This window comes from Phyllobates terribilis, unplaced genomic scaffold (genome assembly GCF_046119375.1).
Source record: "Phyllobates terribilis strain yellow unplaced genomic scaffold, ASM4611937v1 Scaffold_12__6_contigs__length_324123572, whole genome shotgun sequence".
In the NCBI taxonomy this organism is placed as follows: Eukaryota; Metazoa; Chordata; class Amphibia; order Anura; family Dendrobatidae; genus Phyllobates; species Phyllobates terribilis.
In genome coordinates this window covers 216,750,950-216,776,922 of record NW_027362772.1, presented here as the reverse complement: position 1 = coordinate 216,776,922, position 25,973 = coordinate 216,750,950, and the positions used below count along the sequence as shown (strand labels likewise).

General features: G+C 41.5%; 1 protein-coding gene across 4 annotated transcripts in view; it reads right to left on the bottom strand.

Moving 5' to 3' along the window:
* The window catches only part of ARHGEF12 (Rho guanine nucleotide exchange factor 12), a 176,144-nt gene that overhangs the window by 11,893 nt on the left and 138,278 nt on the right, over window positions 1-25,973 (bottom strand). For all 4 annotated transcript variants that reach the window (XM_073656647.1, XM_073656648.1, XM_073656646.1 and 1 more), the window contains 5 exons: window positions 14,059-14,134; window positions 12,234-12,401; window positions 11,845-11,932; window positions 6,711-6,806; window positions 5,548-5,627 (listed from right to left, as the gene is read on the bottom strand). In XM_073656647.1, the coding sequence (XP_073512748.1) occupies window positions 5,548-5,627; window positions 6,711-6,806; window positions 11,845-11,932; window positions 12,234-12,401; window positions 14,059-14,134 (508 nt within the window). The remainder of the gene's footprint in view (window positions 1-5,547; window positions 5,628-6,710; window positions 6,807-11,844; window positions 11,933-12,233; window positions 12,402-14,058; window positions 14,135-25,973) is intronic.

Genomic DNA, 25,973 nt, shown 5'->3' with positions numbered 1-25,973 from the left:
AGAGCCCCAAATTTGGGATCATAAGTGCTCCAATCTCAGGAAGAACACCACAAGCATGCAGTAAGGCCCCAGAGTCTGGGAGTACAAGCTCATGACAACCTTTGACACAGTGCAGGAATGAATGTGTCACTTTGATTAATGTCTTTCTATATCAACTAAGGAATGTGCTCCTCAGACCTGTGGGGGCATCAGTACCCTGGACCAGACATCAATCATAGGACAATAAACCTTTAACACTCCAATACTGAATTCACCTGTCCAATAGTTATGGCCACAATGGTTTATCCCTCTCCCATAATGATAGTTCTCATTCACATCAAGTGTCTCATCTATTGCATTATTCTTATGTCTTGTTGTGCATAAGTATGTGACTCTTCAGATTTTGTGTTATACTATGCCTGATGAAGAGACCCTAGTAGTCTCAAAAGCTTGCAATTTGTTACCATCTTTTCAGTTAGCCATTAAATAGGTATCAACCACATAAGACTCTCAAATCTAAATATTTTTCCATCTACTGGCTAACACAGTACAAATATGTATATTTTTCCACACCCCGTTAAGGATGAAAATCCATATTACCAAGTTACCCAAAGGATAAATAGACCCTATTTAAGGGATGTATTAAAACATGACTTTCATTCAATTAATTTAAAGAAGTGGTAAAGAATTAAAAACACAGTAGTGAACCTATGTTATATTAAACAGGACTCCTAAATTTTAGAACCCTAGCCACTTTGCTGATCAATCTAACTGTATTATGAAGACTATGCTATCTCAACTCAAACACGGCTGCAGTCCATGGGTTAAACCAGCATTGTCTGGGTACCATCAACTATAAAACTGCATAGGAATCACTAAAGCTATCTAAAATACACACATAGCCACCCCAACAAGTTTAGCCTAGACAGGCTTCCTCAGGGGGCTGGGGCTCTAATATAGGCTAGGATTGTGCACTTCTGTATCTATTGGAGGTTGTGAGCGTATTCTCAATGGTTATGTGAGCTGGATTATGTGCTGGATTCATTATAAGGGATCCTAGTAGTCAAGCTGAACTGCACCCATTAACAGAGGAAACAAAAGGGATAAAACACTCCAGCTACGCCACCAGGAACCAATGGGATTTATTTCAGCACCGAGCAAAAAAACAAAAGGCTGGGAAATAAAGGAGTCAGTAGCAAAGTTGGAGGTACATTGGCTACTTAAGCCCTGTGATATGAGCCGCTGCAGGCAGATGGCTTGTCCATATATCCACAGCATGTACTACCACCCAACCCATAAGGGGGCGCTGTAAGGGAAGGGCATGGCCAGATACAGATACCTGATGGGTATCACAATAAAGGGTGATGAAGAGAAAAGCCTTTCAAGGATAACTGTACTTAAGCTCTAAAACAACAAAGCTACATTTACAGTTATTTTTTCCAATACCAGGAGTACGTGGAGTCAATGGGTCATTGGCTGGACACGGAGGGTTATTAAATGTAGCAGAAATGAATTGCGATCACATCCAATGCACACAATAGTCTTCTGCCTGGCGAGGACGGCTCTACAACGAATGCGAGCCTCGGTGTGCGCACTGAATGAGAACATTGCTTCTGCTTGCTCTCGCTTTATAGGAAGAGCATCAGCAAAGAATGACTTTTGGAATTAGCAGATAGGAGTTAACATATGGCAACTAAATCTATCTGGAGCCAAGTACACAAAGCAAAGCGTATAACAACGTGCCGAGCTATACTCCTCTCCCATCGCCATAATATACAAAGGCACATCTGTTCCTGAACAGAACCAGGCCCATATACAATACTCAGGTACCAAGTACTGAGCAGTCACATCTGATAATGCACAGCCAGAACTGGCCGTAAAATAAGACAAACACATGGCAAGGAGTCAGATTTACAGAGGCACAACTGACGCCAAAGTCATGAAAAAAGTGAATTTGTATCCACAAATGGACACCAGGCTGTCAGCGGAGCGAGCATCATCTCTCTCACTGCAAACAGACTGTAAGGCTGGACAGACATGGCAATACAGGGAAGGATATATGGGCAGATAAATACTTGTATGCAATGCCAGGAAAATCAACGTTGCATTTCCCCTGACTGAAGCAGCGCAGAATCTTTATTTTTTTTAAGCCCGTGTTAAATGTTCATGTACAGGACAGTGGAAAAAAGGTTGCAACGCAAGAATGCCTTCAAAAATGTAAATTTTTTAATATTGGCAAAGTGAGCAAGAAAGAGAAATCTAAGTGAAATCAGCATTTTAGGTACACTTGCACAGTGAGGGACTTTCTAGGATTATAGTCCGGTGTATGAGTAACCAATCATACCAATCATTATCAGTCATTAACTGAAACAGAAATGGCTGTGAAAGAAGCTTAAATCTGAGTGAGGAACAGACAAACTACTGCAAAAGGTGAGGTTATGGAAGACAGTTTCATGTCACAGGAAAAAAAAAAAAAATAAGGCCCTCACACCTTTAGTATTAAATCAATATGCAGGAGCACACATACGCTGTGGCTAACATACACTATGCATCAACACTCTGCGATTAATGAAGACATGAATTCCACTATTCCTACACACATGAAAAAATTCAAGGTACTTCACTAACATTTTTTGAGGACTGCTTGCTCACATAAGACCCGAGACATCATTTGTGATTTACTGAAGTCACATTTGTTTGTTTTTAGTCTTATATTCATTGACTTTTTTTGGCGCTAAATTCTTCAAAATGGTGCACACGTTCATGAATTTGGTGCAAAATAAAAAATGCTTTTTATTTTTGTCTTTGATCAATTTTTTTCAGCACCTAAAGTCGCATATCCTTTTCAATTTGGTGCATTTTTGTGAACACGTAGGCACTGACCTGAGGCACACCAAATAAAAAAAAAAAAAAAGACATTTAGTAAAGTTTCCAAAACTGTGCAAAACTTCTGCAAAGCTGTTGAGAAAAAATGGCTTACAAGGAGCAAATTACACAAAAAAGAGTGGAGAAATAGCAATGATTAATAGGGGCCATAGAGTCAGATCATCCAGATAAAGGTACACCATGATGAAGCTGAATGGCTTTTACACTTCTAGATGAAAATATGTTATCTAAGTACCTTATGTATTTTATGTGTATTAGCAATAAGGGAATTCATACAGTCATACATGATGCATACTGTTTTTGTACTGTTTCAGGTGATACACCATGGCAAGAATGAGCACGGCGGCAAGAAGGAGCATGGCAACAAGACACAAGGTAGTTATACTGCATCAGCAAGGTCTCTCAAAGGCAAAGATTTAAAGCAGACTGGGGTATCAAGATCTTTTGAAGAATCAGCAAGACACAGACAACATTAAGGACTGTAGAAACAATGGTTGGCTAAATAAACTTAGTGCAGCAGATGTAATCACGCTTCATGCTCCCATCTCTTCAAAATACTAAGATGTCCAGCAGTGCCATCAGCTCAAAACTCACAGCAACCAGTGAGGCCAGCTATACCCATCTATTGTTCTGAGAAATCGGACCAGAAGTAGTTTTTCATGGAAGAATTGCGGCCTAAAAGCCAAACCTTCCACATGAAAACAAGACCGAGCGACTTAAAACCTGAAAACACAGGTGCTGGGGTGCAGAAAAATGGTAACAAGTGCTCTGGACTAAGGAGTCAAAAATGTAACATCTGGCTGTGACAGAAGGCAGTTTGTTCGCCAAAGGGCCGGAGAGCAGTAACAATGAGCGTGTGCAAGCAGAAGAGAAGCATGGTGGAGGTTCCTTGCAAGTTTGGGACCGCATGTCAGCAAATGGAGTTGGGGGCTTTGCTCAGGATTAATGGTGTCCTTAATGCTGAGAAATATAGGCAGATACTTAATCATGCAATACCATCAGGGATGCGTATGTCTCCAAATATATTCTACAGCAGGACAAGGACCCCAAACATACAGCAAACTGAATTAAAGGGATTCTCAAAGAATGTAATAAAATGGCCCTTTCAAGCACTTCACATCCTAGTCACGTGTTAGAACGGGTTGAAGTCTGAAGAAATACTGCTCCCGAGACCTGTGTCACAACTGTCAGAAGACCAGAATGGTAAAGCACCACATACATCAGAGCCAGGGAGAAGTTTGTGGCAGGAGAAGAAAGAATCTCCTGAGCACAAAGGAATCTTTTCTCCAGTCTCAGTCCTTTATGCTCAGTCACACGAGGAGAAGATTTATTTCTTCTCCTGTCACAAACTTCTCCTTGGCTCTCAGAGGTATGCATGTTTAGGATACTGGTCTACACCAGATTAGGACATGTGACTAGGACAGGCGGCCATTTGAATTACAAGACTGGTGCCATTTTATGACATTGTTGGACCCCTTTAAGAGAATCTGTCACTAGGTTTTTGCGACCCCAACTGAGAGCAGCATGATGTAGGGGTAAGTAAACCGGATTACAGCTACGTGTCACTTACTAGGTTGCTTGCTGCAGTTTTGATAAAATCATTGTTTTATCTGCTCCATATCTACCAGCTCTCTGAATGCTGAGCTTTGTATAACCCTGTCCACACCACTGATTGGCAGCTTTCTATGTACACTCTGCATAGGCAGGAAGCAGCCAATCAGTGGTGGGGGGAGGGATCGTACAGAGCTCATGAGTATGGAGGACTCCATGGCAGCAGGTTTATTATTCCTCTATGATTTTACCAAAACTACATCAGCAAGCAGCCCAGTGACACCGTTGGAATCAGGGTCTCCACCCCTACAATATACTGCTCTCAAATTAGGTAGCAAAAACCTGGTAACAGATTCCCTGTAAAAATATGCTTAGTGTAAAGAACAAGGATTACTGGAAGTGATGAAATGGGCCCACAGATCCTGGTCTCAACATTGAGTATCTGGGATTACATGAAGAGACTGAATGATTTGCACAAGCGACATCCGCAGATCTGTGATTAGTTCTCCAAGATGTTTGGAACAATCTCCTTGCTGAGTTCCTTCAAAAACTATGTAAACGTGTACCTAGAAGAATTGTTGCTTTGATAGCAAAAAGCGGGCACACCGAATATTGATTTGATTTAGATTTTCCTTTTGTTTATTCACTTTGTATTTTGTTAACTGATGGAACTAAACTTTTAAACACTTCTATTTTGAAAGCATTCATATTTTTCAACATTTTTTTTTTTAACACACCCGCCTGAAACATTTGCACAGTATTGTAGTGTTTTGGATAGAAGTGTATATAACCTGCACTTACAAGACCACAATGCCATTACATATTAGTAGTGTTGAGCGAGTATGTTCTGTTAACCCTTTCGCCGAGTATGCTCGGGCCGAGCTCCGAGTATTTACAGCTGCTCGGTGATTAGGTTAAATCGCTCCCGTGTGCATGATTTGCGACTGTTTGACAGTTTTATTATATGGGAGGAATGCCTATTTCTTACACATTCCTCACATGTAATAAAGCTGTCAAACAGTTGCAAATCATGCACACGGGAGCGATTTAACCTAATCACCGAGCAGCTGTAAATACTCGGAGCTCGGCCCGAGCATACTCGCTCAACACTACATATTAGCTATCACTCACCTGAAATGGGCCCAGTAAGGGCTTCCCCTCCTTTATCCTCCGGGTCAACTTTCTGTTTCTCGCCATCTTCATGTTCTTCTCTGATTTTATAAAATAAATGAATGATATAACACGCGTGTCAGTCTCAGGTATTTCTATATTATAATAATAATAAAAAAAAAAACATCTTAGAAAAAAACAAAAGATCTAAGCAATTTCCCAAGGGTGAGGTCAAAGAAATCAGGATGGGCATGCCAGCAGCGAGGACACCATGACTAGTCCACACTGCAGCACCACCCAGACGACTGGAAGGAGCAGGGCGCCGGTCTATATTTTTTTAACTCCTACTTAAAGCTCATACACACACCTGTTTTTCATGGATAGTATTTGAACCTATGATAGTCTGTGGAAGCGGTGGGGAAACTTTTTTTCTGCCAAGGGCCATTTGGATATTTGTACCATCCTTCGGGGCCCGTACAAATTGCGCACTAACTCTGCCCACAAAGTGCGTCCTAACGCTGGCACTGGTGTCCGGACATAATCTTTCATTGCACGAGTCCCGGCCCTCAGTAGTGAGCCCTACATGCGTGTGCTCGCAGAGCAAGAAGAAATTAACGGGCCGTCGGCCGTCAAAATACAGCTACCGGCCCAAGTACTGCAGCCCCCAGGAATCGGATAAAAGGTCATGGAGGGCCGTAAAGGGCCCGAGGTTCCCCACCCTTGGTCTATGGGGTAGATCACGTTAAGATTTTTTCCTTGTATTGAGTTGTCTGAGCAAAATCGTGGAGATTTGTCGGATTTTAATCCGAATCTCGGATTAAACTCGCCAATAAAAGTCTATGGATCTGAGAAAAAAAAAAAAAAAAAATCAGTCAGCACTTGGACGCCATCTTTTTCATGGACTGTTTGTTATGAGAAGCTTGAGAAGTCTCCATCTTTTTTCTTTTATTTTTTTATCTGAGAAACACTGCGAAAACTCTGATACTGACCAATCTCTGGATGACTCTCAGATCAAAAACACTGATGAAACTCGGGATTGTTTTTTTTGCGTAGGAGAATCACTGACATGCCCCTCATACAGTATACCCCTTTGCTTAAGTACCTAAATTGTAGTGACAAATTCACTTAAAATAACTTTTATACATGATTTTCAGAGATAATCAAGATGCCTGAGTTTTACTTACGCATTTGTAATCCCTGGTGTGACCTGTAGTGGAATTGCAGGTCTGGGATCCTCCACTTTCGATGCAGCAGCCATTCTTGCAATCAAGTCATGCCAACTAAAATAAGAAAGAAACAGCACGCTAAGGAGCAGCACGCTAAGGAGCAGCACGCTAAGGAGCAGCACGCTAAGGCCAGGTTCACAGGGTAGATCATAAGGAGGGCACGGTAGGTGTGTGAACCGAGCCTTACATGATATTTATAGCACAATATCATGACGTAGATCAAAATAACATCTGGTAAAGAATCTTAAATCTTGTACTCCCAAAATCACAGAATTCCGATACTCAGACATTGTATTATTCCAGAAAAGGATTGAAGAAAAACTAGAGTGCCACAGAAGGCCCAGCGGAGCAGAGATGAGCATTTGCGAGATTCTTTAGGTTATAATATAAAGTGATAAAAGTGCATCTTTGGCAGAAATTTTGTTTTATAACAGGAATTTTCAATGTTTATTTCTTTAAATTGCCTTTCGCACTAAATACATTTTGCAGCTCTCTGTAGTATAGGTTATAAGTGTATGATTACTGGGAGTCTGTTAGGACCACCAATGCTCCTGACAATGGAGGGCCCGAAGTCCCCTGCATGAGTAGGCCTGTAGTGCACGTGCCCTGCAGCTTTACATCAGTTCATTAGGTGTGAACGTGCACCATGTACATAAAGACAGACTTTGGGAAGCCTGTTCACAGGACCAGTAGAGGCCCAATAATCAGTCCTCCAACCATCATTCATTCATCAACTATCCTGAAGATGGGTGATAAATGTATTTTGTTGTAACATTTCTTTAGGACATGTTCACATTGTGTTTTTACTGCAATTTTCTAAAAACGTACAGTAAATTTTTGGAATCTGTCAGTAGGATCAACACCCTAAGCCGTCTATATGAGGATGTAGGTCATAGGAAGCTGAATAAAATCATACCATGATGTATGCGATCTGATGTCTTATTCCAGAGACTAGTAATCCACATTTTTCTTATATGTAAATGAGCTGATAAGATTTATGGGCCGGACACTGATCTCCCTGAGAATCTGCCTCCAGAGATAATGATAGGTGGTGTTACCAGTGTGAGACATGTAGATCAGGAGAGCAGACTGTCAGTCATTACATGTCTCACACTGGTATTGCCCCTTTCATGTAAAATAAACTCTGGAAGCAGATTCTCGGGGAGATCTATGCCCGGCCCATAGATCTTAACAGCGCATTCACATATTAGGGAAAACATGATTTTTCTGGCATAAGGCTGTGTTCACACGATGCGTATTTCATGCGTTTCCGCGGCGTTTTTGCAGTTGCGTAAACGCCGCGGAAACGCATGAAAAACGCATGGTAGAAGGGAAGCAATGTTCCCCAATGGAAATCCGCATGTGCTGTGCCCATGATGCGGATTTTTCCGCAGCGTTAACGCTGCGGTCAAAAATCCGCAGCATGTCAATTAATTTTGCGGAAACGCGGCGATTTCGCCGCCATTGACTTGCATTAGAACGCGCCAATTCCGCAAGACAGCATTTGTACTTGCGTAATTGGTGCGTTCTAATGTGCGGATGGTACCCGGGTGTGGAGGAGAGGAGAGTCTCATCCACACCCAGGTACCATTAAAAAAAGCTGTAAAAGAAGAATAAAATAAAAAATAAATGTATTCTTACCATCTGTCGGCCCGCACAGCGCTCCCGCTTGGTTCCCGGCACTTGCAGTGAGTTGTAGGACCTGCGGTGACGTCAGAGTCATGTGACGGGTCACGTGACGCTGACGTCGGCAGGTCTTTCAATTCAAAGTTGCCGGCGAGGGAGAACAGATTGAGCAGGACAGCGCGGGCCATCAGAGGTAAGTATATACACTCTCTCGGGTCACACTATATAAATCCATGCTGTTTGCATGGATTTATATAGTGTGACCTAGTTATCAAGCACTTTCCAGGTGATGCTAACATCGCCTTTAAAGCGCTTGTCAATCTGCATGCGGAAACGCATGTGAATCTGCATGTGGATCCGCATGTATTCTGCAGGAAAAACGCATGCACAATCTGCATGCGTTTTTTCTGCCAGGGAGATGCAGAAATGATGCAGAAATTTTCTGCTTCATTTCTGCATCGTGTGCACATACCCTAAAACATCGGATTGCAGATATCAAGGTATCATTTTACTCAGTTTCTCATCACCTGCAAGTCCATATAGACGGCTCAGGAGGGTTGATCCTACTGATAGATTCCCTTTAAAAATGTGTTTTTGTTTTTTTTTACAGAGGAAAATGTATAAAAAATATTAACCAAAATTGGCACCCAAAATATGCAACAATAGTCTGCTCTAACACTTGCATAATAAACGCAGTATTTCTGCACATTGGAACATGATCATAGGGGTTATTAAATTCAGATTAAAGAAACATTACAATAGTTTGAGAGGAATAAAATTCAGGTGTTTATGCAAGTAGCCAAAGCCCAGTAATGGACATTGCAGGCTATGAAAATTATGGATTTGCTCATCATGCTAAATCATTAAAGGGGTTTAATATTATTAGTAAAAACATTTTATTTCATAGACTCTGCACCAATCTTGCCATGGTGTCCGCTACCACATGTGAATGGGGCTGAGCTACAATAAGACAACCACTGTATAAATGGGGCGCTGATTCTGAAGAAAAGAAATACTCTTAATATATTCCCAATTCCCTTACACTTAAATAACTACTGAAACAAAGACAAGTCTGCCCACGTAAGTTGTACTGCAGGATAAACATAGCCCAACTCAGGACTGCGGATATGCCAACCGTCCTGCCTGAAAATATCGAAGGGTATAAAAAGGGATAGGTTTCATCAAAGTTTGCCAAATGTTGAAAAACACATCTAATAGCAGGTTCAAGGACATTCCTCTATAGTAGCCTTTAATCGAATTATTGATCCAGGAAAACCGCAAGGTCACACTTTCAAGATGAAGGACATCCTCACAAAATAACAGCTTGGGAGATGCTTAAAAAGCAACTCAGCTTTTAACACCTTAAAAATGACAAAACTTTTCACAACTTTCTGTTCCCTCCTTGTACTGGTGTTGCATTACATAATGGATTTAACTTGGATAACATCTGAAGTTATATATGCTGCCACTTTCAATCTAGGATGTTACTTAAAGAACTTGCACAGGATTGGAAAATATGGCTGTGTGCAGTATAGTTCATAGAACTACAAACGCATCTATCTAAAATCCACTTATGACATATGGCATATATTAAATATACACTTTTTCAAACTGCCGCTAAGGCAACAAGTTACCCAATTTGTTTCCCTTCGCACTATAACAACGTACATCATGTAAAACAAAGCACAAAAACAGTTACAAATCTGATGGTTCCTCCATTTGAAAACAAACTACACGTGTGTTTAATTACTATTAAGATTTACGAGCTTGTTAATTCCAATTAGAATAGAGACTTATATATAAGTATATGCTCTGTGAACCCCCCCTTTGAGAACGCCTGTATATGGCGAAACATCTGGAGAACCATATAAAAGCACACTATACATGGAGGGCCATTTCAAAGCAAACTAAACAGGTGTAGAATTACTATTATCATTTACGAACTTGTTCATTCCAACCAGAATAAAGATTTATATATAAGTATATGCTCTGTGAACCCCCTTGAGAAAGCCTGTATATGGCGAAACACGTCTGGAGGACCAAAATACAGTGAAACACCTGGAAAGACCATGTACCTAATATTTTAATGTTGAGCAGTCTCTATTTTTACAGCGATGAGAATTGCACTCACTGCTAACTTACATCTGTGAATGATAATGGCGAATATACACCTGTATAGTTTACTTTCAAATAGAGGAACAATTGGGTTTTTAATGATTTTTGGGATTTGTTTTGCATTTTATTAATAATATAAGGCTGGATGTACATAGTGTAAATATTTTATTGAGAGTGAATTGAGACCAATTGGAACTTAAAAAAAAAATAAATAAATAAATCACACACAACCTGTGGACACATGTTCTATGTTTTTGTAACCTTGTACAACCCCAGTGGAGTTTTCCATATCACTGTTTAAATCTGCAAATATTGGAGTAAATCACTGCAGGGGATAAAAAGTAACAATAACAGTATGCGAGAACAGGAGAATCAAAACATACCCATACGTAAAAGAGGTGGAGCAGAGGGGAGGTAAAGTATGCTATTTTTTGGTTACAGACTGTTTTTGGCAAGTATCGAGAAGGCAGGGTTAACTTTTGCCTTGTCTCCTGTAAAAACGACCGGTCTTGTTGCTCTTACTAGTGTTCCATGGCTGGGAAATACTGACTAAAATGGGGCTCTCCGTTTTGAATAATTCCTACTTCTTAGGAAGGTCCCTTTAGAGTAAACTGATCTCTCTGTGTCCTCCCCTCATGAGACCTCCAGCAGTCAGCTGTAATCTGTGGGAAACCTTCAACTTCTCTGCAGCACCCCCACAGGAGAAATAAAGCACTGCACAGTGTATTTTCACCTTAATAGGTCGCCTGAGTGATGCACACTCTGTAACTGCCCCATATATTGGTCAAGAGACTGGAACACCCCACTAGTAATAAAGAGGTTAACAATTATCATATTTCCACAGGATAGGTGATAATTTTATGATTGCTGAGGGTCAGACTGCTGGGATCTCCTCCCTAATTATAAGAACAAGTGTCCCACAGGCCCTGAGTGAATGGTGCATTAGTGGGCATGTGCGACCATTCAATGACTATAGAAGTGGTGGTCGTACATGCTCAGTACTAGTCCATTCAAACAGGGGGCTCTGGGAGCGTCATTCTCTGATCTGTGAAGGTCTCAGCAGCTGGAGCCCAGCAATCATTTATCATACAGCCTGTGGGTAGGCGCTCAATGATACTTATGGGACAAAACCCTCTAACTCGGGGTTCAGTAATAACGGTCTTGTAAACTAGAGACCCCTATGAAAATGCACACTTCTCTGAGGAGTTGATTTCTTTACACTTTCAACCCCATTCTGCTTTATACAAGCCTTTACAGTAAGCAGTTCTATAGTATTTGTCACATATTCATCTACTTTCTAGAAATGTGTATGCAATAAAAATTGCTGATTGTTAGCAGCAGTGTAACGTACACATTTTTCTCGGATACGGTGTTCGCGATCAGCTCATAAATTTGTGCTCCATTGTCTGACATGGATATAACAAAGAGGGCCTTGTTATCTGTGGATAAAGAAGAGAAGAAAATATAAATGGAAGAACTTTGTGGGAAGAGAACGACACAAATCCACAATATCGGTAACATATGCCATCACTGCAGCTCCTTCACAGACTTGAGAACAAAGTGCAGTGTTATGGCCAGATAGGTGGGAAGTGCAGGGAGGACCGTGCGCCCTTCATTTCGGTGACTGCCGAGGGTCCCAGGGGCCGAGCAACTACAGTTTATAATGTTGTGGCATATCTTACATACTCGGTCAGAGCTATACATATGAATATAATCAGACACGTTCACACCATTACTGACCTGTTGCTACTTGTCGAACCAGCACAGTGTTCAATTTGATGACGGGACTGAAGATGTGTTTGCTGTCCGACATGGTGGCCAGGATCTTACTGTGGCATCTAAGTATCAATTTGTCATCCTGTCTCTGAAGCAATACCAGAATGTCTTCCAACAGCAGCGTATAGAGATCTGTGAGCGAGATTCATGTGACATTACGTCTTCACGATGTTACCGGATGACCACAGGGTGACCTTTCACAATCACCAGGAAACAAGACTAAGCTACGCAACTGGTCATTTCTGAGTGCAAAAAAAGCAAAATGCCCATTCTGGGAAATCAAGACTGGTCCACAGATAATATCAACAATAATAACCAAGATTCTAGGCTACAGACGAGCAAAACAAGAAACTGGAAAATTAGTACCACACCAATGACCAACCATTAAAGTGTGTCTGTCAACATAAGATGACTGTTCAAACCAAGCTTAAGTGTCCTGTGCACCTTCAGGATGGGCAAGTAGTTCTGTGCACCTTGCCACCTACTTGCTGCATTTCCTTTACTTCCATCCTCTGTAAAGTCAGAGCTATAATTTTACGATATAGGGGTAAGAGATAGATGGAAAACAAGTAGCTGGGAGGGTGCACTGCACTGTCCAGAAAAACCAAAAGGTGCACAGAGCGCCAGTTCTTGTTTTGTAACAGTCATCTTGTGCTGACAAACCCCCTTTAATGGCTCAAAGCTACTGTATAGACACCTTTCAGGGGTTGTCCTGTGAAAAATAGTTATCACCCATCCATGGGATTCAACCTGATCGGTGGTGATTAAACCACCAGAACCTGGACCTATGGGATTGGCAAAGAGCTGAACGTTGCCCAATGGGTAATGAATGGCGTGCAGGTTGGGCATGTGAATTGCCGCTCCATTCCAACAGGGATTTAAAAAAAATCCATATGGATCCCAGCGGTCAGACCCACACAGATCAGCAAGTTATCACCTATACTGTACATGAGTGATAAAGAAGTTGTCTGGTCAAAACAAGTTAACTACTTGCACACCAACTAAGACAAACTCTTGGCAATTCGCAATCTTTCACACCCTTCGGATGAACCTAGGCTTGACCAGTAATATGCGAGACTTCAGTGTACTTTTACCATATGCACCGGGAAAGCTCCTGGCGTATAGATTAAATACATTTATAGACTCAACCTCCTCACCGACCATCCCATTCACTTAAACGAAATCTGTCAGCAGGTTTTGGCTACCTCAAATGAGAGCAGCGTAAGGTAGGCAAAGAGAAGCTGAATCCAACGATGTATCGCTTAGCTTACTGGGTGCAGCAGTTGTGACGCAATCAGAGTTTTTAGATTGACCATGAAGCAGAGCTGATAAAGCTAACCCCGCCCACACCAGGCTCTCTGTATGTACAAAGTCCATAGACAGTGAGCTGCTTAGCACATTAGGGGGCGTGTCAGACCAGGAAGCAGGTGCTGCTGTGTCCCAGCAATGATAAATTTAATGAGAATTTAAATGAGGCCAAATTCACCTGAGTTCTCACTGTATAAGATGGGTTTTTATTGTTTTGCTCTATGGAATAGTGCAGCAGAATGCACTAGTGGAAATTGTGAAACCAGGGGAAAAAAAAAAAAAAAAAAAAGAGCCTCAGCATTATAATCAATTATTTATGAGACCTGCGGATATTGTCACCAGCTGATAGCAATAGGACTGTCAGCAGCTGCATCTACTCAATCACAGACAAAAATTGGATCAAATCTGCTCATTTCTAAATGTTTTATGTAACAGAAATATCATTTCTTTGTTTTTCATTCCATAGACCGCCATTCATTACCAATGATCTTGTCTCTATTCACTTTCCAAGCTAAGGGTCCTTCATGAACCATCTTCCTCTTTGTTAAATCCAGATTCTGCAGAATACAAAAGGAAAAGATTCACTTTTTTAACTCTCTAATTTAGAAGAATAGAGCTGAATGAAATAAAAGTAAATCCCAGACTCAGGATCGATGCAAAACCAACAAGAAATAACAAAGACGTATCAGGCAAAAGCAGCTGGACAGGCTAGGATTAAACATTTGAGGCGGAAATGTAGCCGGATCAATACAATATCCAACAGAAGGATGACACCTGTAAAAAGATGTCATATATAAAGACAGAGTCTGTAACAGTATTTAGTAGTAGGATGAGAAAGAGGAAGAAAAAAATAGGAAATTATAGAAAGATAAAAGGAGGGAAAAGGATGCAGAATAAAAAGGAAAAAAAAAAATGGAGAATCTGAGCAGTGACCCTGCCATGAGTGTCCCCAGAACAACCCTGCTGGGGTATGGAGGTCCACTAGGGAGGTCCTGGTATCCAAGACACCTTCAGAGGATCCACAAGGTGATAAAAGCATCAAATCTAATTATGTGGATGTGAAGCGTTAAGATCCCCCATGTTGTGAAGCAGAGGGCGCCCTTCAACTCATTTTTGGGATTGTCCACATCCCCAACAAAGCGGAAAGGCCGATTGATATACTATGCATCTGTCATATGGCATAAAGTGTATCAGTGGATAAGGATTTGTCGTTTTTCTTTTGGAATTAGCCAGTAATTGATATCTTGTTTGTGGAAGTAAAGATCCCTTTAATCATTTTTGGGGAAAAGGCAGCACCCGGTTTACTTGGCAGGGAGGTCTAAAATCTTGAGATAGGGATATAGCATAGAATTTGGAGAGGGAGTGACAAAGTGGACGTGTGCCATGCAAGCCCTTCACAAAGGGGTCTGGGCATGGAGGAACCTTACTGAGCGGGGGAGGGAAGATAAAAAGAGGGAGATCTGAAGAGACTTTCAAGGGTCTAATGGGGTGGCATGTAATGATACTGACAACTCCGCATGACTGAGCCAGTGATCCCAAGACTGGAAATAAACAGTGCAACACTGGATTCACATCTTCTATCAATGATAAAAATATGATTCCAACATAAAGTATCTTCTCCGCATCCAAGAACAAGCAGCGTACGTCTCTACCTGCACGTCAATACGAGTGAAGCCACACAGAACCATTAAGGAATGACAGCAGACATATGATGGGCTCACAATAATACCTGGCCTGTGCTACAACACAACCACACTATCCAGCGCAACCTCTACAACACATGACTGCACGCACTTCTCTAAATCCTCAATGCTTGTCTAGCCTGAAGGTTTCTCTTAAAATAAAAAATATATATATTTTTTTAATTGACTTTAAAGGGAAGTCATCATCAGAAAATAACCTAATGTTCAAATCAGGTTTTTGTGTTTTGTTTTTTTTTTAGTTTGGTATTTTTTTCTCTCATGGGGAAGAATTTTTTTTTGCAATTTTCACACTGGGGAATTTTAAACTTATTCTCCCTGTGTTTTCAGGAAGAGCTTCAGCAAGACCCTCATTAGCAGAGGCAGGATCACCTAAACACAGCTGATAACCTTTTGTGATTGCTGGATCCGGTGTCAGGTCACAGCTGATCCTGTCCCCTCTCCATTCACAATGACTTCTGCATACACTCATTAGAAACTTCAATACAAGATAAGGTTGGGTTCTGTTCATCGTAGTGCAGCACGGTGGCTCAGTGGTTAGCACTGCAGCCTTGCAGCACTGGGGTCCTGGGTTCAAATCCCACCAAGGACAACATCTGCAAGGAGTTTGTATGTTCTCCCCGTGTTTGCGTGGGTTTCCTCCGGGTTCCCTGGTTTCTTCCCACACTCCAAAGACATACGGATAGGGAATGTAGATTGTGATCCCCAATGGGGACAGTGCCGATAATGTCTGTAAAGAGTTGTGGAATTAATGGCGCTATATACGAGTAAAATAAATAAAATGTACACATGTTGTTTCCTGAAACAGAAAGTTAGAGGCCAATGTGAAAAATGCAAGATTTCCAATTTCGTTTTTACATTAAAAAAAATATATGTAACACAAAAAACCTGATTACAACAGGTGGTCAATTTCTAAATGGCATGAATTTCTTTTTTTTTTTTTTTTTTTTTTTCCAAAATCAGTACCAAAGACATTGCTGAACAATTGTGCTAATCATGAATCCACGTAGGATGCAGGTCACCCTTTATGACAAGTGACTGTGTGCATGAAGTATTTAAGTTGATAAATTACATTTCTTGTAGAAAATAGTCACTGATTGCATTCACCTGGTCACAGAAAGGTCACTAAAATCCCTTCCATCCATTCCAGTTCTTATCAAAGTGACACCGATCACACGGTATATTGCTGTCTAGACCACTGAAGAGCACAGTCCCTGTATCTGCACAGAGACGAGACCCCTCGCTTGGTTAATATATGCCAAACAATTAGCAAATGTACACTGGCAACTTTGCAACAGCATATGCTGCAGAATGACTACATATTTTGGGGTGTATTCTGCATGGAAAATCTGCAATTTACTGTTCAATTTGGTGTACTTGAGGTATCTCTTTAATGAGTCTGTATCTAATGAAAAAACCAAATTGATGCTTCCCACTCACTCGTTGGGATCCGTGATGAGAAGGGCTCTGCCTCGCTGCACTCCATGCTTCATATTATACACAACATACAAGGGAGTGGCGTTTACATCGATCACAAGGGTTTCTAATCATCGTCCAATATAACCATACAGCCATTAGTAATATAAATCCATGTATTTCCAATGCTCACATCTCTGTATTGTGTAGTCATACTGGGTTCTACAAATTGATCTCGACATGTAGAACACTTAGGGCGGAGGACCCTAAACTTCATTACCTTGAGCCACATCTAGTGCCCCACAGTAGTGACACCAAGTGCCCCCCAATACCAGTAAAATCAAAGTTTCCCCACCATCATAAGGATATTTATTTTACTCACTTATATAGTGCCATTTACAGACACTATCGGCGCTCACAATAAAGATTCCCTATCAGTATGTCTTTGGAGTGTGGGAGGAAACCAGAGAACCCAGAGGAAACCCATGCAAACACGGGGAGAACATACAAACTCCTTGCAGATGTTGTCCTTGGTGGGTTTCAACCCAGGACCCCAGCAGTGCAAGTCTGCAGTGCTAACCACTGAGCCACCCATTGGAGCATACTTACATCCAGGGTTCCCACTATACTCCCATACCATGGCATCCAGCTTCAGGCACCTCGTCCCATCTCCAGCTTACCATATTGTAGATCTGCTCCTCTGTGTGGGGCTACTCACAAAGATCACCATCTGGAGACCTGCTCTTCAAGGCTGTTTGCAGGACCTGGTGCGAATGCATCAAGCTGGCAGACAGCCACGTGCCACATATCACGGGCCAGCGAGCCACATGTCGCTCCCGTTCCTTAGGTTGGGGAATACAGACTTAGACTGTGTGCCCACGATGCGTTTTTTAAGCGTTTCCGAAGCGGCAAAAACGCTGCAGAAACGCTTAAAAAACGCATGGTAGAAGGCCTGCCATGTTCCCCAATGATAATCCGCATGTGCTGTGCACATGCTGCGGAAATTTCCGCTGCGGATTATCATTGCGGAAAAAAAACGCAGCACTACCAATTATTTTGCGGAAGTGCTGCGTTTTCGCCGCCATTGACTTGCATTGGAACGCATGGATTACGCATCACTACAGATGTAGATGTGGATACCATGCGTTCCAATGTGCGGATGGTACACGGGTGTGGAGGACAGGAGACTCTCCTCCGGACCCGGGTACCATAGAACCTGTGAAAAAAAGAATAAAATAAAAAATAAATGTTATATTTACCTTCTGATGGCCCCCGCTGCGCTCGTCCTCCCATGCCGGCAGCTCGTGGTGGACTGAAGAACCTGCGCTGACGTCATTAGTCATATGACGGCAGGTCCTTCAGTGTACCGCGATCTGCCAGCAGACAGGACGGAGCGAAGCAAGACTCCGGGGGCCATCGGAAGGTAAGTATAGGTTTATTTTTTTATTTTTAACCATTCTTTACGGTCACACTATATAAATCCATGCCGGTTGCATGGATTTATATAGTGTGACCAAGTTGTCAAGCACTTTCCAAGTGATGCTAAAATCGCTTGGAAAAGCGCTTGTCAACCGGCATGCGGAAATGCATGTGAAGAACACTACACATCCGCATGTCCCTGGCAGGAAAACGCATTTACAATCCGCATGTACAATCCGCATGTACAATCCGCATGCGTTTTTTTCTGCCAGGGAGATGCAGAAACGCTCAGGAAAAATCTGGAGCATTTCTGCATCGTGGGCACATAGCCTTAGGCTATGTTTACATGGGGCAGATACAGTGGTGGCCAAAAGTATTGGCACCCCTGCAATTCTGTCAGATAATACTCAGTTTCTTCCTGAAAATGATTGCAATCAAGATTCTTTGGTGTTATTATCTTCATTTGATTTGCTTGCAAGGAAAAAACACAAAAGAGAATGAAGCAAAAATCAAATCATTGATCATTTCACACAAAACTCCAAAAAAGGGCCGGACAAAAGTATTGGCACCCTCAGCCTAATACTTGGTTGCACAACCTTTAGCCAAAATAACTGCGAACAACCGCTTCCGGTAACCATCAATGAGTTTCTTACAATGCTCTGCTGGAATTGTAGACCATTCTTCTTTGGCAAACTGCTCCAGGTCCCTGATATTTGAAGGGTGCCTTCTCCAAACTGCCATTTTGAGATCTCTCCACAGGTGTTCTATGGGATTCAGGTCTGGACTCATTGCTGGCCACCTTAGAAGTCTCCAGTGCTTTCTCTCAAACCATTTTATAGTGCTTTTGGAAGTGTGTTTTGGGTCATTGTCCTGCTGGAAGACCCATGACCTCTGAGAGAGACCCAGCTTTCTCACACTGGGCCCTACATTATGCTGCAAAATTTGTTGGTAGTGTTCAGACTTCATAATGCCATGCACACGGTCAAGCAGTCCAGTGCCAGAGGCAGTAAAGCAACCCCAAAACATCAGGGAACCTCCGCCATGTTTGACTGTAGGGACCGTGTTCTTTTCTTTGAATGCCTCTTTTTTTTTCCTGTACACTCTATGTTGATGCTTTTTCCCAAAAAGCTCTACTTTTGTCTCATCTGACCAGAGAACATTCTTCCAAAACGTTTTAGGCTTTCTCAGGTAAGTTTTGGCAAACTCCAGCCTGGCTTTTTTTTTGTCTCGGGGTAAGAAGTGGGGTCTTCCTGGGTATCCTACCATACAGTCCCTTTTCATTAAGATGCCGACGGATAGTACGGGTTGACACTGTTGTACCCTCGGACTGCAGGGCAGCTTGAACTTGTTTGGATGTTAGTCAAGGTTCTCTATCCATAATCCGCACAATCTTGCGTTGAAATCTCTTGTCAATTTTTCTTTTCCGTCCACATCTAAGGAGGTTAGCCACAGTGCCATGGGTTTTAAACTTCTTGATGACACTGTGCACGGAAGACACAGGAACATTCAGGTCTTTGGAGATGGACTTGTAGCCTTGAGATTGCTCATGCTTCCTCACAATTTGGTTTCTCAAGTCCTCAGACAGTTCTTTGGTCTTCTTTCTTTTCTCCATGCTCAATGTGGTACACACAAGGACACAGGACAGAGGTTGAGTCAACTTTAATCCATGTTAACTGGCTGCAAGTGTGATTTAGTTATTGCCAACACCTGTTAGGAGCCACAGGTCAGTTACAGGTGCTGTTAATTACACGAATTAGAGAAGCATCACATGATTTTTCAAACAGTGCCAATACTTTTGTCCACCCTCTTTTTTAGGTTTGGTGTGGAATTATATCCAATTTGGCTTTAGGACAATTCTTTTTGTGTTTTTTCATTGAAGACAAATTAAATGAAGATAATAATACCAAAGAATTTGTGATTGCAATCATTTTCAGGAAGAAGCTGAGTATTATCTGACAGAATTTCAGGGGTGCCAATACTTTTGGCCACCACTGTATGGAGTGGACTTCACAATAGCCAAAGTGGATACAATATTTCCAAATCTCATCCACAAGCTGCAAAAACAGTCTGCAGTGTAAGCTCACCTGAGGTGCAGATCCGAAATCTGCAGCATGTCAATTCATGCTAAAGACTGCAATGCAAAGGTTTCCTTTTGCAATGCATAGAGTGAAGTCTGTAGCAAATCCACAGTCAAAAATCAGTACATGTGACCGCATCCATAGTCATTGGAGCAATGATTCCCCACGCTACAGCAGGCGCTGAACCGATCAGTACTGCAGTCCCACTATGCCCCATTCTCACCAGAGCAGCAGGAATAGTTACACACTCAGCCTTGGTTCACACCACTTCACACTCCCCTGGAGGTTCCAGGATTTTTGACAGCAAGAATAACAGTCTGCATTGCTATAGATGCTGTCAAAACCCACCTATAAGAGATTTTTTGGTCACAGTAGATCTATCATTGCTCTCACTGCTCACACTAACTGTAATTTCCTCTGTTACAACACACAAGTTTTCAGATGCTCTTGTATCCAGATAATGGACCTCATTCATTATTGCATTTGCACCTTTTTTTGTCTAGTTTTGTGTGTTTTTCACTTGCACCTTATTTTTCTTTGAAACTTGCACCTTTTTTAACCTTGTCCCAACATCTGCCATACATGTACGACACAGGTTGGGAGCGACTATATGGAGGGGGCTCGGAGGCTGAGCCAACCGCTGCATAGCCAGCAGGTGATGGCTGTGATATTCAGCCATCATCTGCCTCTAACACCATCAGGTGGGGCAGAGTTAGGTTTCGCTGTAATCGTACGGACCTGGAGAATCATGATGTCAGGTAGTTTATAGAAGAGTGTCACAAGCAAAAAAAAAAAAATAAATAAGTAACTTAAACCTGCAAATGCTGAATTGCACCCAATGTTTTTACATGCCTGTCATGGTGCCCCCTTATGTCCCTTTGATTGTCTGAATATCCCTATAAAGGAGTGTTCTAAAGTTTGAAAATTATTCCTTATCCATGGGATAGAGAAAAGCTTCCCAATTCCTGGAGATCTGACCAATGGGACCCTACAAATCATGAGCACCGCTGTTTCATTCATTTCTAATGGACCGCCAAAGACAGACATTCGCAGCACGTCAACCTCAGCTCCATTCACACAGGTTCTTCAGAGCCCCAGCTCTCAGGGTCAGTGGAGGTCCCATCAGTTGGACCTCTAGAGATCAGGAATTTATCCCCTATGCCAAGAATGGGGGATAGCGTTCAAAGTTGAAAACACCCCTTTAAAAAGTCCAGCGCTAGAGGTCATACATGCACAGTACCTCAGTCAGCCTGCCAGGATCACCTTTTACGCGAGCAAAGTGGCCACCAGTACTGTGCAGGGTACTGAATAAGAGTTGGTGCTCCAGAATATGCTGATCAATACTGGACATTAGGTGGACGTTCAGAAAATGAGTGAAACTGACATCAGGGGGTGCCGTGACAAGTGTGTAATTGCAATATCTAGACACAGCAGCATTTTATTTAAATAATTCCATATGGAAACAATGTTTTGTGAGCTTTAATGTTTGTTATTGGGTTTCAAACCCTTTAAGAAAAGAGCCCAAGACTTTTCATATGGCAATTTATCTAGAAGGTGAAGACGTACAGCATGAGGTATGCCTAAAATTTGCATGCATCACAGATAATTTTTCCAAACAATAAGCATCGCTTTCATCTGTCATTTCTAATCACTTTCCTAATTTACATGCTGGTATAATTCATTATGGTTTGGGTTTGCAGGAAACGCGCGTCATGTAACTAGGCCGGCAGCAGCTTTATTTACCTTCCTGGAAAGCCAGGCAGCAATAAGTGACTTGGTAAAAACATCGTTACTATAAATTTCATCTTCTGAAATGCTCTGCTGGAAACGGCAAACACGAATTTAGAAATGTAAGATTTCATTATCTGTCACAGACCTTGTACTATAGCACACACCGCGGAACCATTACTCGCAAATCATTATGAATATGGCTCCCCGCAATGAATATTAAGATTGCTAACGAGTATTAATGAAGCAGATGTTTGCATATTTGTCGTAGAAAATGCAATTAATCATCTCTACATGACTACATAACTAACAAACTACTTGATAGCCCACCATTCACTGTGCATGCAGCATGCTTCATAGGTAAATTACCTTAAAGTGGACCTGTCATCAGGTCAGAAACTAACAGTTTTTGCTCTTATTTTCTTCCTGCTCCTCTACTGAGTATTCAGTTTTTTCTTTTTTAAAATCTGCCATTTTGTTCGAGAGATACAGGCTTTTTTTTTTTTTTTTTTAATTTAGTGCAAATTTTTTAGTCTTTACTAAGGGGGCGTGGCTTACAGGGTGACAACGTAGAAGCTGCCTACAGACACACCCCCAGAGCATCTGGTGAGCCACGCCCCCCTAGTGCAGACAAAAATTTGCACTGAATAAAAAGGCTTGTATCTCTGGAACCGTATGGTGGATTTAAAAAAAGCAAAAATGGGATACTCAGGTGAGTAGCAAGAACAGAAAAAGAGCAAAAGCTAGCCACTTTTGACTTGGTGACAGGTTTCCCTTTAAGCAATGTTTAAAAGACGGTGTCTCATGAAGGCTCGTAATAGAAACTGCTGGGCAATACTTGCACAGGTCACTGTATATACACACACACTACAGTGCTCATCAGGACTTTCATGTTTGAAGACTTTGCTATCTTGTATGGCAAGGACAATAGTGACTACTTTTGGGGCACATCCTCGCGGTCTCTCCATGGAAATCAAGAATTTACTGCATCTCCCTGTCCATCCCTTGTTGCATTACATGTCACCGCTGCAGAGTCGATCAATTTACTCTTTAGATTTTCTTACCTACAATGAACTGAATGTAGAATATTCCATCTGGAAAATCTGTTGTATGTCCGACCAGTTTGTACATGCTCAGTCTGGAGCAGGACAACAGTGGGAACATCCTCAGCAACCAACCACATCCATTTTATTTTCAAACTAAAATGAGTTTGGTTGCCATGGTGATCTTGCCACATTCCGTCTGCATTCACTTTTATAGTGCTAATGTATTTCTGAGGAATGTGAATGTCACCCTACGCTGGACTGCAGTTTATTCTGGTAAGAAAGTGACTTTTAGCAGACACAGAATGGCACAGCCTCATATATATATATATATATATATATATATATATATATATATATATATATATATATATATATATATATATATATATATATATATATATATATATATATATATAAAAGTTTCAAACATACAAAAACAACGCACCACAAATATACTGCTTTAAATGGGGTTGCCTACAGTGAATATTAAAAGGCCGCAATCATTGAAACAGATGGCTGCATATTTATCAGCAAAAATGCAATTAATCTTCTCTCCATTGCTAGATTTGTGAAAGTCGGAATAATCCAGGACAGGGGATAATTAGCATATCCCATTCCCAATCCTTTCCCAGAAGTAATTGGTATAGATGGGATCGCATAGTGGGGGTTACATTTAATCCTTGTAAGACTTAAAGGGAATATGTCACCTGATAATGACCTAATGTATCAGGCCGTGTGAAATTTATTTATTTTTTTTAAATATTTTTGGCCATGTTTTTTCCATATCACAATCTGTAATTAACCGCTTCGCGACGGCCCACTGTAGATAAACGTCGGCGCTTGCTGGGTTCTGTGCAGCGCCGACGTTTAAAAACGGTGGGTGGTCTCGCAGCGCTCAGGACCCCCAGGGTCCTGCAAGCGCTGCGATTCCGGTGCAGAGCGTTAGCTCTGACAGGGGACATCATCAGGACCCAATGATGTTAACCCTTTGCTATGTTCTATATGCCGCGATCTATAGTGATCGCGGCATATAGAAGATAGACAGAGGAGAGGGGGTCGTCTTACTTACCTCTCCGACGACCCCTGATAGCTTCCAGGACCTGGCGTTGCTATGGCAGCTGGAGGTCACATGACCGTCTCCAGATCTGCCATATATGGTGTCCTGCCAGGGTCAGCCTGCAGCTGAAGCCTGGCAGGACACACTGACTGTGAAACAGTCAGCAAAGATCTCATGTAATGTAATACATGTCTATTACATTGCATGAGATCAGTGATCAGAAAAATAAAAATTAATGTCCCATACAGGGACTAAGTAAAAATGTAAAAAAAAAAGTAAAAAAAAATAAAAATCACAAAATAAAAATAAATAAAATATTAAACCAATAAATCCGTATATTTATGCAAAACCAAAAAAAGTACACATATTTGGTATCGCCGCGTCCGAAACAACCCGATCTATAAAACAGTCACACTAATTAACTCCTTCTGTGCACACTGTAATAAAAATAAATAAAAAACGGAGCAAAAAATATGCTTTTTCATCATATCGCCAAACAAAAAGTGGAAAAAAATGCGATCAAAAGGCAAAATGGAAATAAAAATGCTACCGCTGAAAACGTCATCTTGTTCCGCAAAAAAAAAGCCGCCATACAGCTCCATCAGCCGAAAAATAAAAAAAAAGTTATAGTGCTCAGAATAAAGCAATGCAAAAAAATATTTTTTATATAAAATTGTTTTATTGTGTAAAAGCGCCAAAACATAAAAAAAAATACGGTAAGTGTAGTATCGCTGTAAACGTACTGACGCGAAGAATAACACTGCCTGATCACTTTTACCACACGCAGAACGGCATAAAAAAAACCCTCAAAAAACAATTTCTGAATTGTTGGTTTTTGTTAATTTTACCTCCCAAAAAACGGAATAGAAAGCGATCAAAAAATGTCACGTACCCAAAAATGGTACCAATAAAAATGTCAACTCGTCCCGCAAAAAACAAGCCATCACATGACTGTCGGCCGAAATATGGAAAAATTATAGCTCTCAAAATATGGCGATGCAAAAACTAGATTTTGCAAAAAAAAAGCGTCTTAGTGTCAGTCAGCTGTCAGCTGTCAGTTGTCAGTCATAAAAGCCCGATATAAATCTGGTATCTCTGTAATCGCACCGACCCGAAGAATAAAGTAATCTAATCAATTATATCACACAAGGAACGGCGTAAAAAATAAATAAAACCAATTCTTCACCTGCTACTGATTTGTTTATTATGTCTCCCAAAGATCGCAGTAAGGCTCTGCCCACATTTATCCTGCGCTCTGCGCTGAGCACTTACACCAGAGTTTCTGTGTCAATCTCTGAAATACGTGATTAAGCCAGAACCCATGACAGAAGATTCCCTGTAATGAGGCAGATATAGGCCACTGTGGATGCCGTCTGGCCTGTGATCGCACGGTGTCATTTGTTTTAGGCGTGCATAAAAGTGGCCAGACGGAGTCCTGAGTAACTCTGCTGCCTCATTACAGTAAATGGATCCGGCAGGGGTTTCATCTGAATTACATCACTTGGAAATTTAGATGGAAACCCCGATGTAAGTGCTCAGCCTCGAGCGCCGGATAAATGTTACGTAAAATGTTCCCAATAAAAGCTTCAACTCCGTCCTCAAAAAAAGCTAGTCCCCACTCAGGTCCGTCATCTGTTAAAAATATAAAGGGACTTCCAAGTTACTGGTAGCAGAAAGGCTCTGGAAAAGCGAAATGGCCCTTGACCCCCAAAAGAAATTCAGAAAATTTTGTGCTCCCAAATCCAAATGCCTATTCTACAATAATTTGTTCTCCAATTGTCAAATAGCGCTCCGTCCCCCCCCAGATCTCGCCGTATGGCTAAGCGGTACGATACAGCCACATATGGGGTATTGCCACTTTTAGAAGAAATTGTGTGACACATTTCAGCACCATTTTTACCCATTGCCCTGTGTGAAAATGTAAAATCTGAGGGTAAAATTTTTTTGTGGTA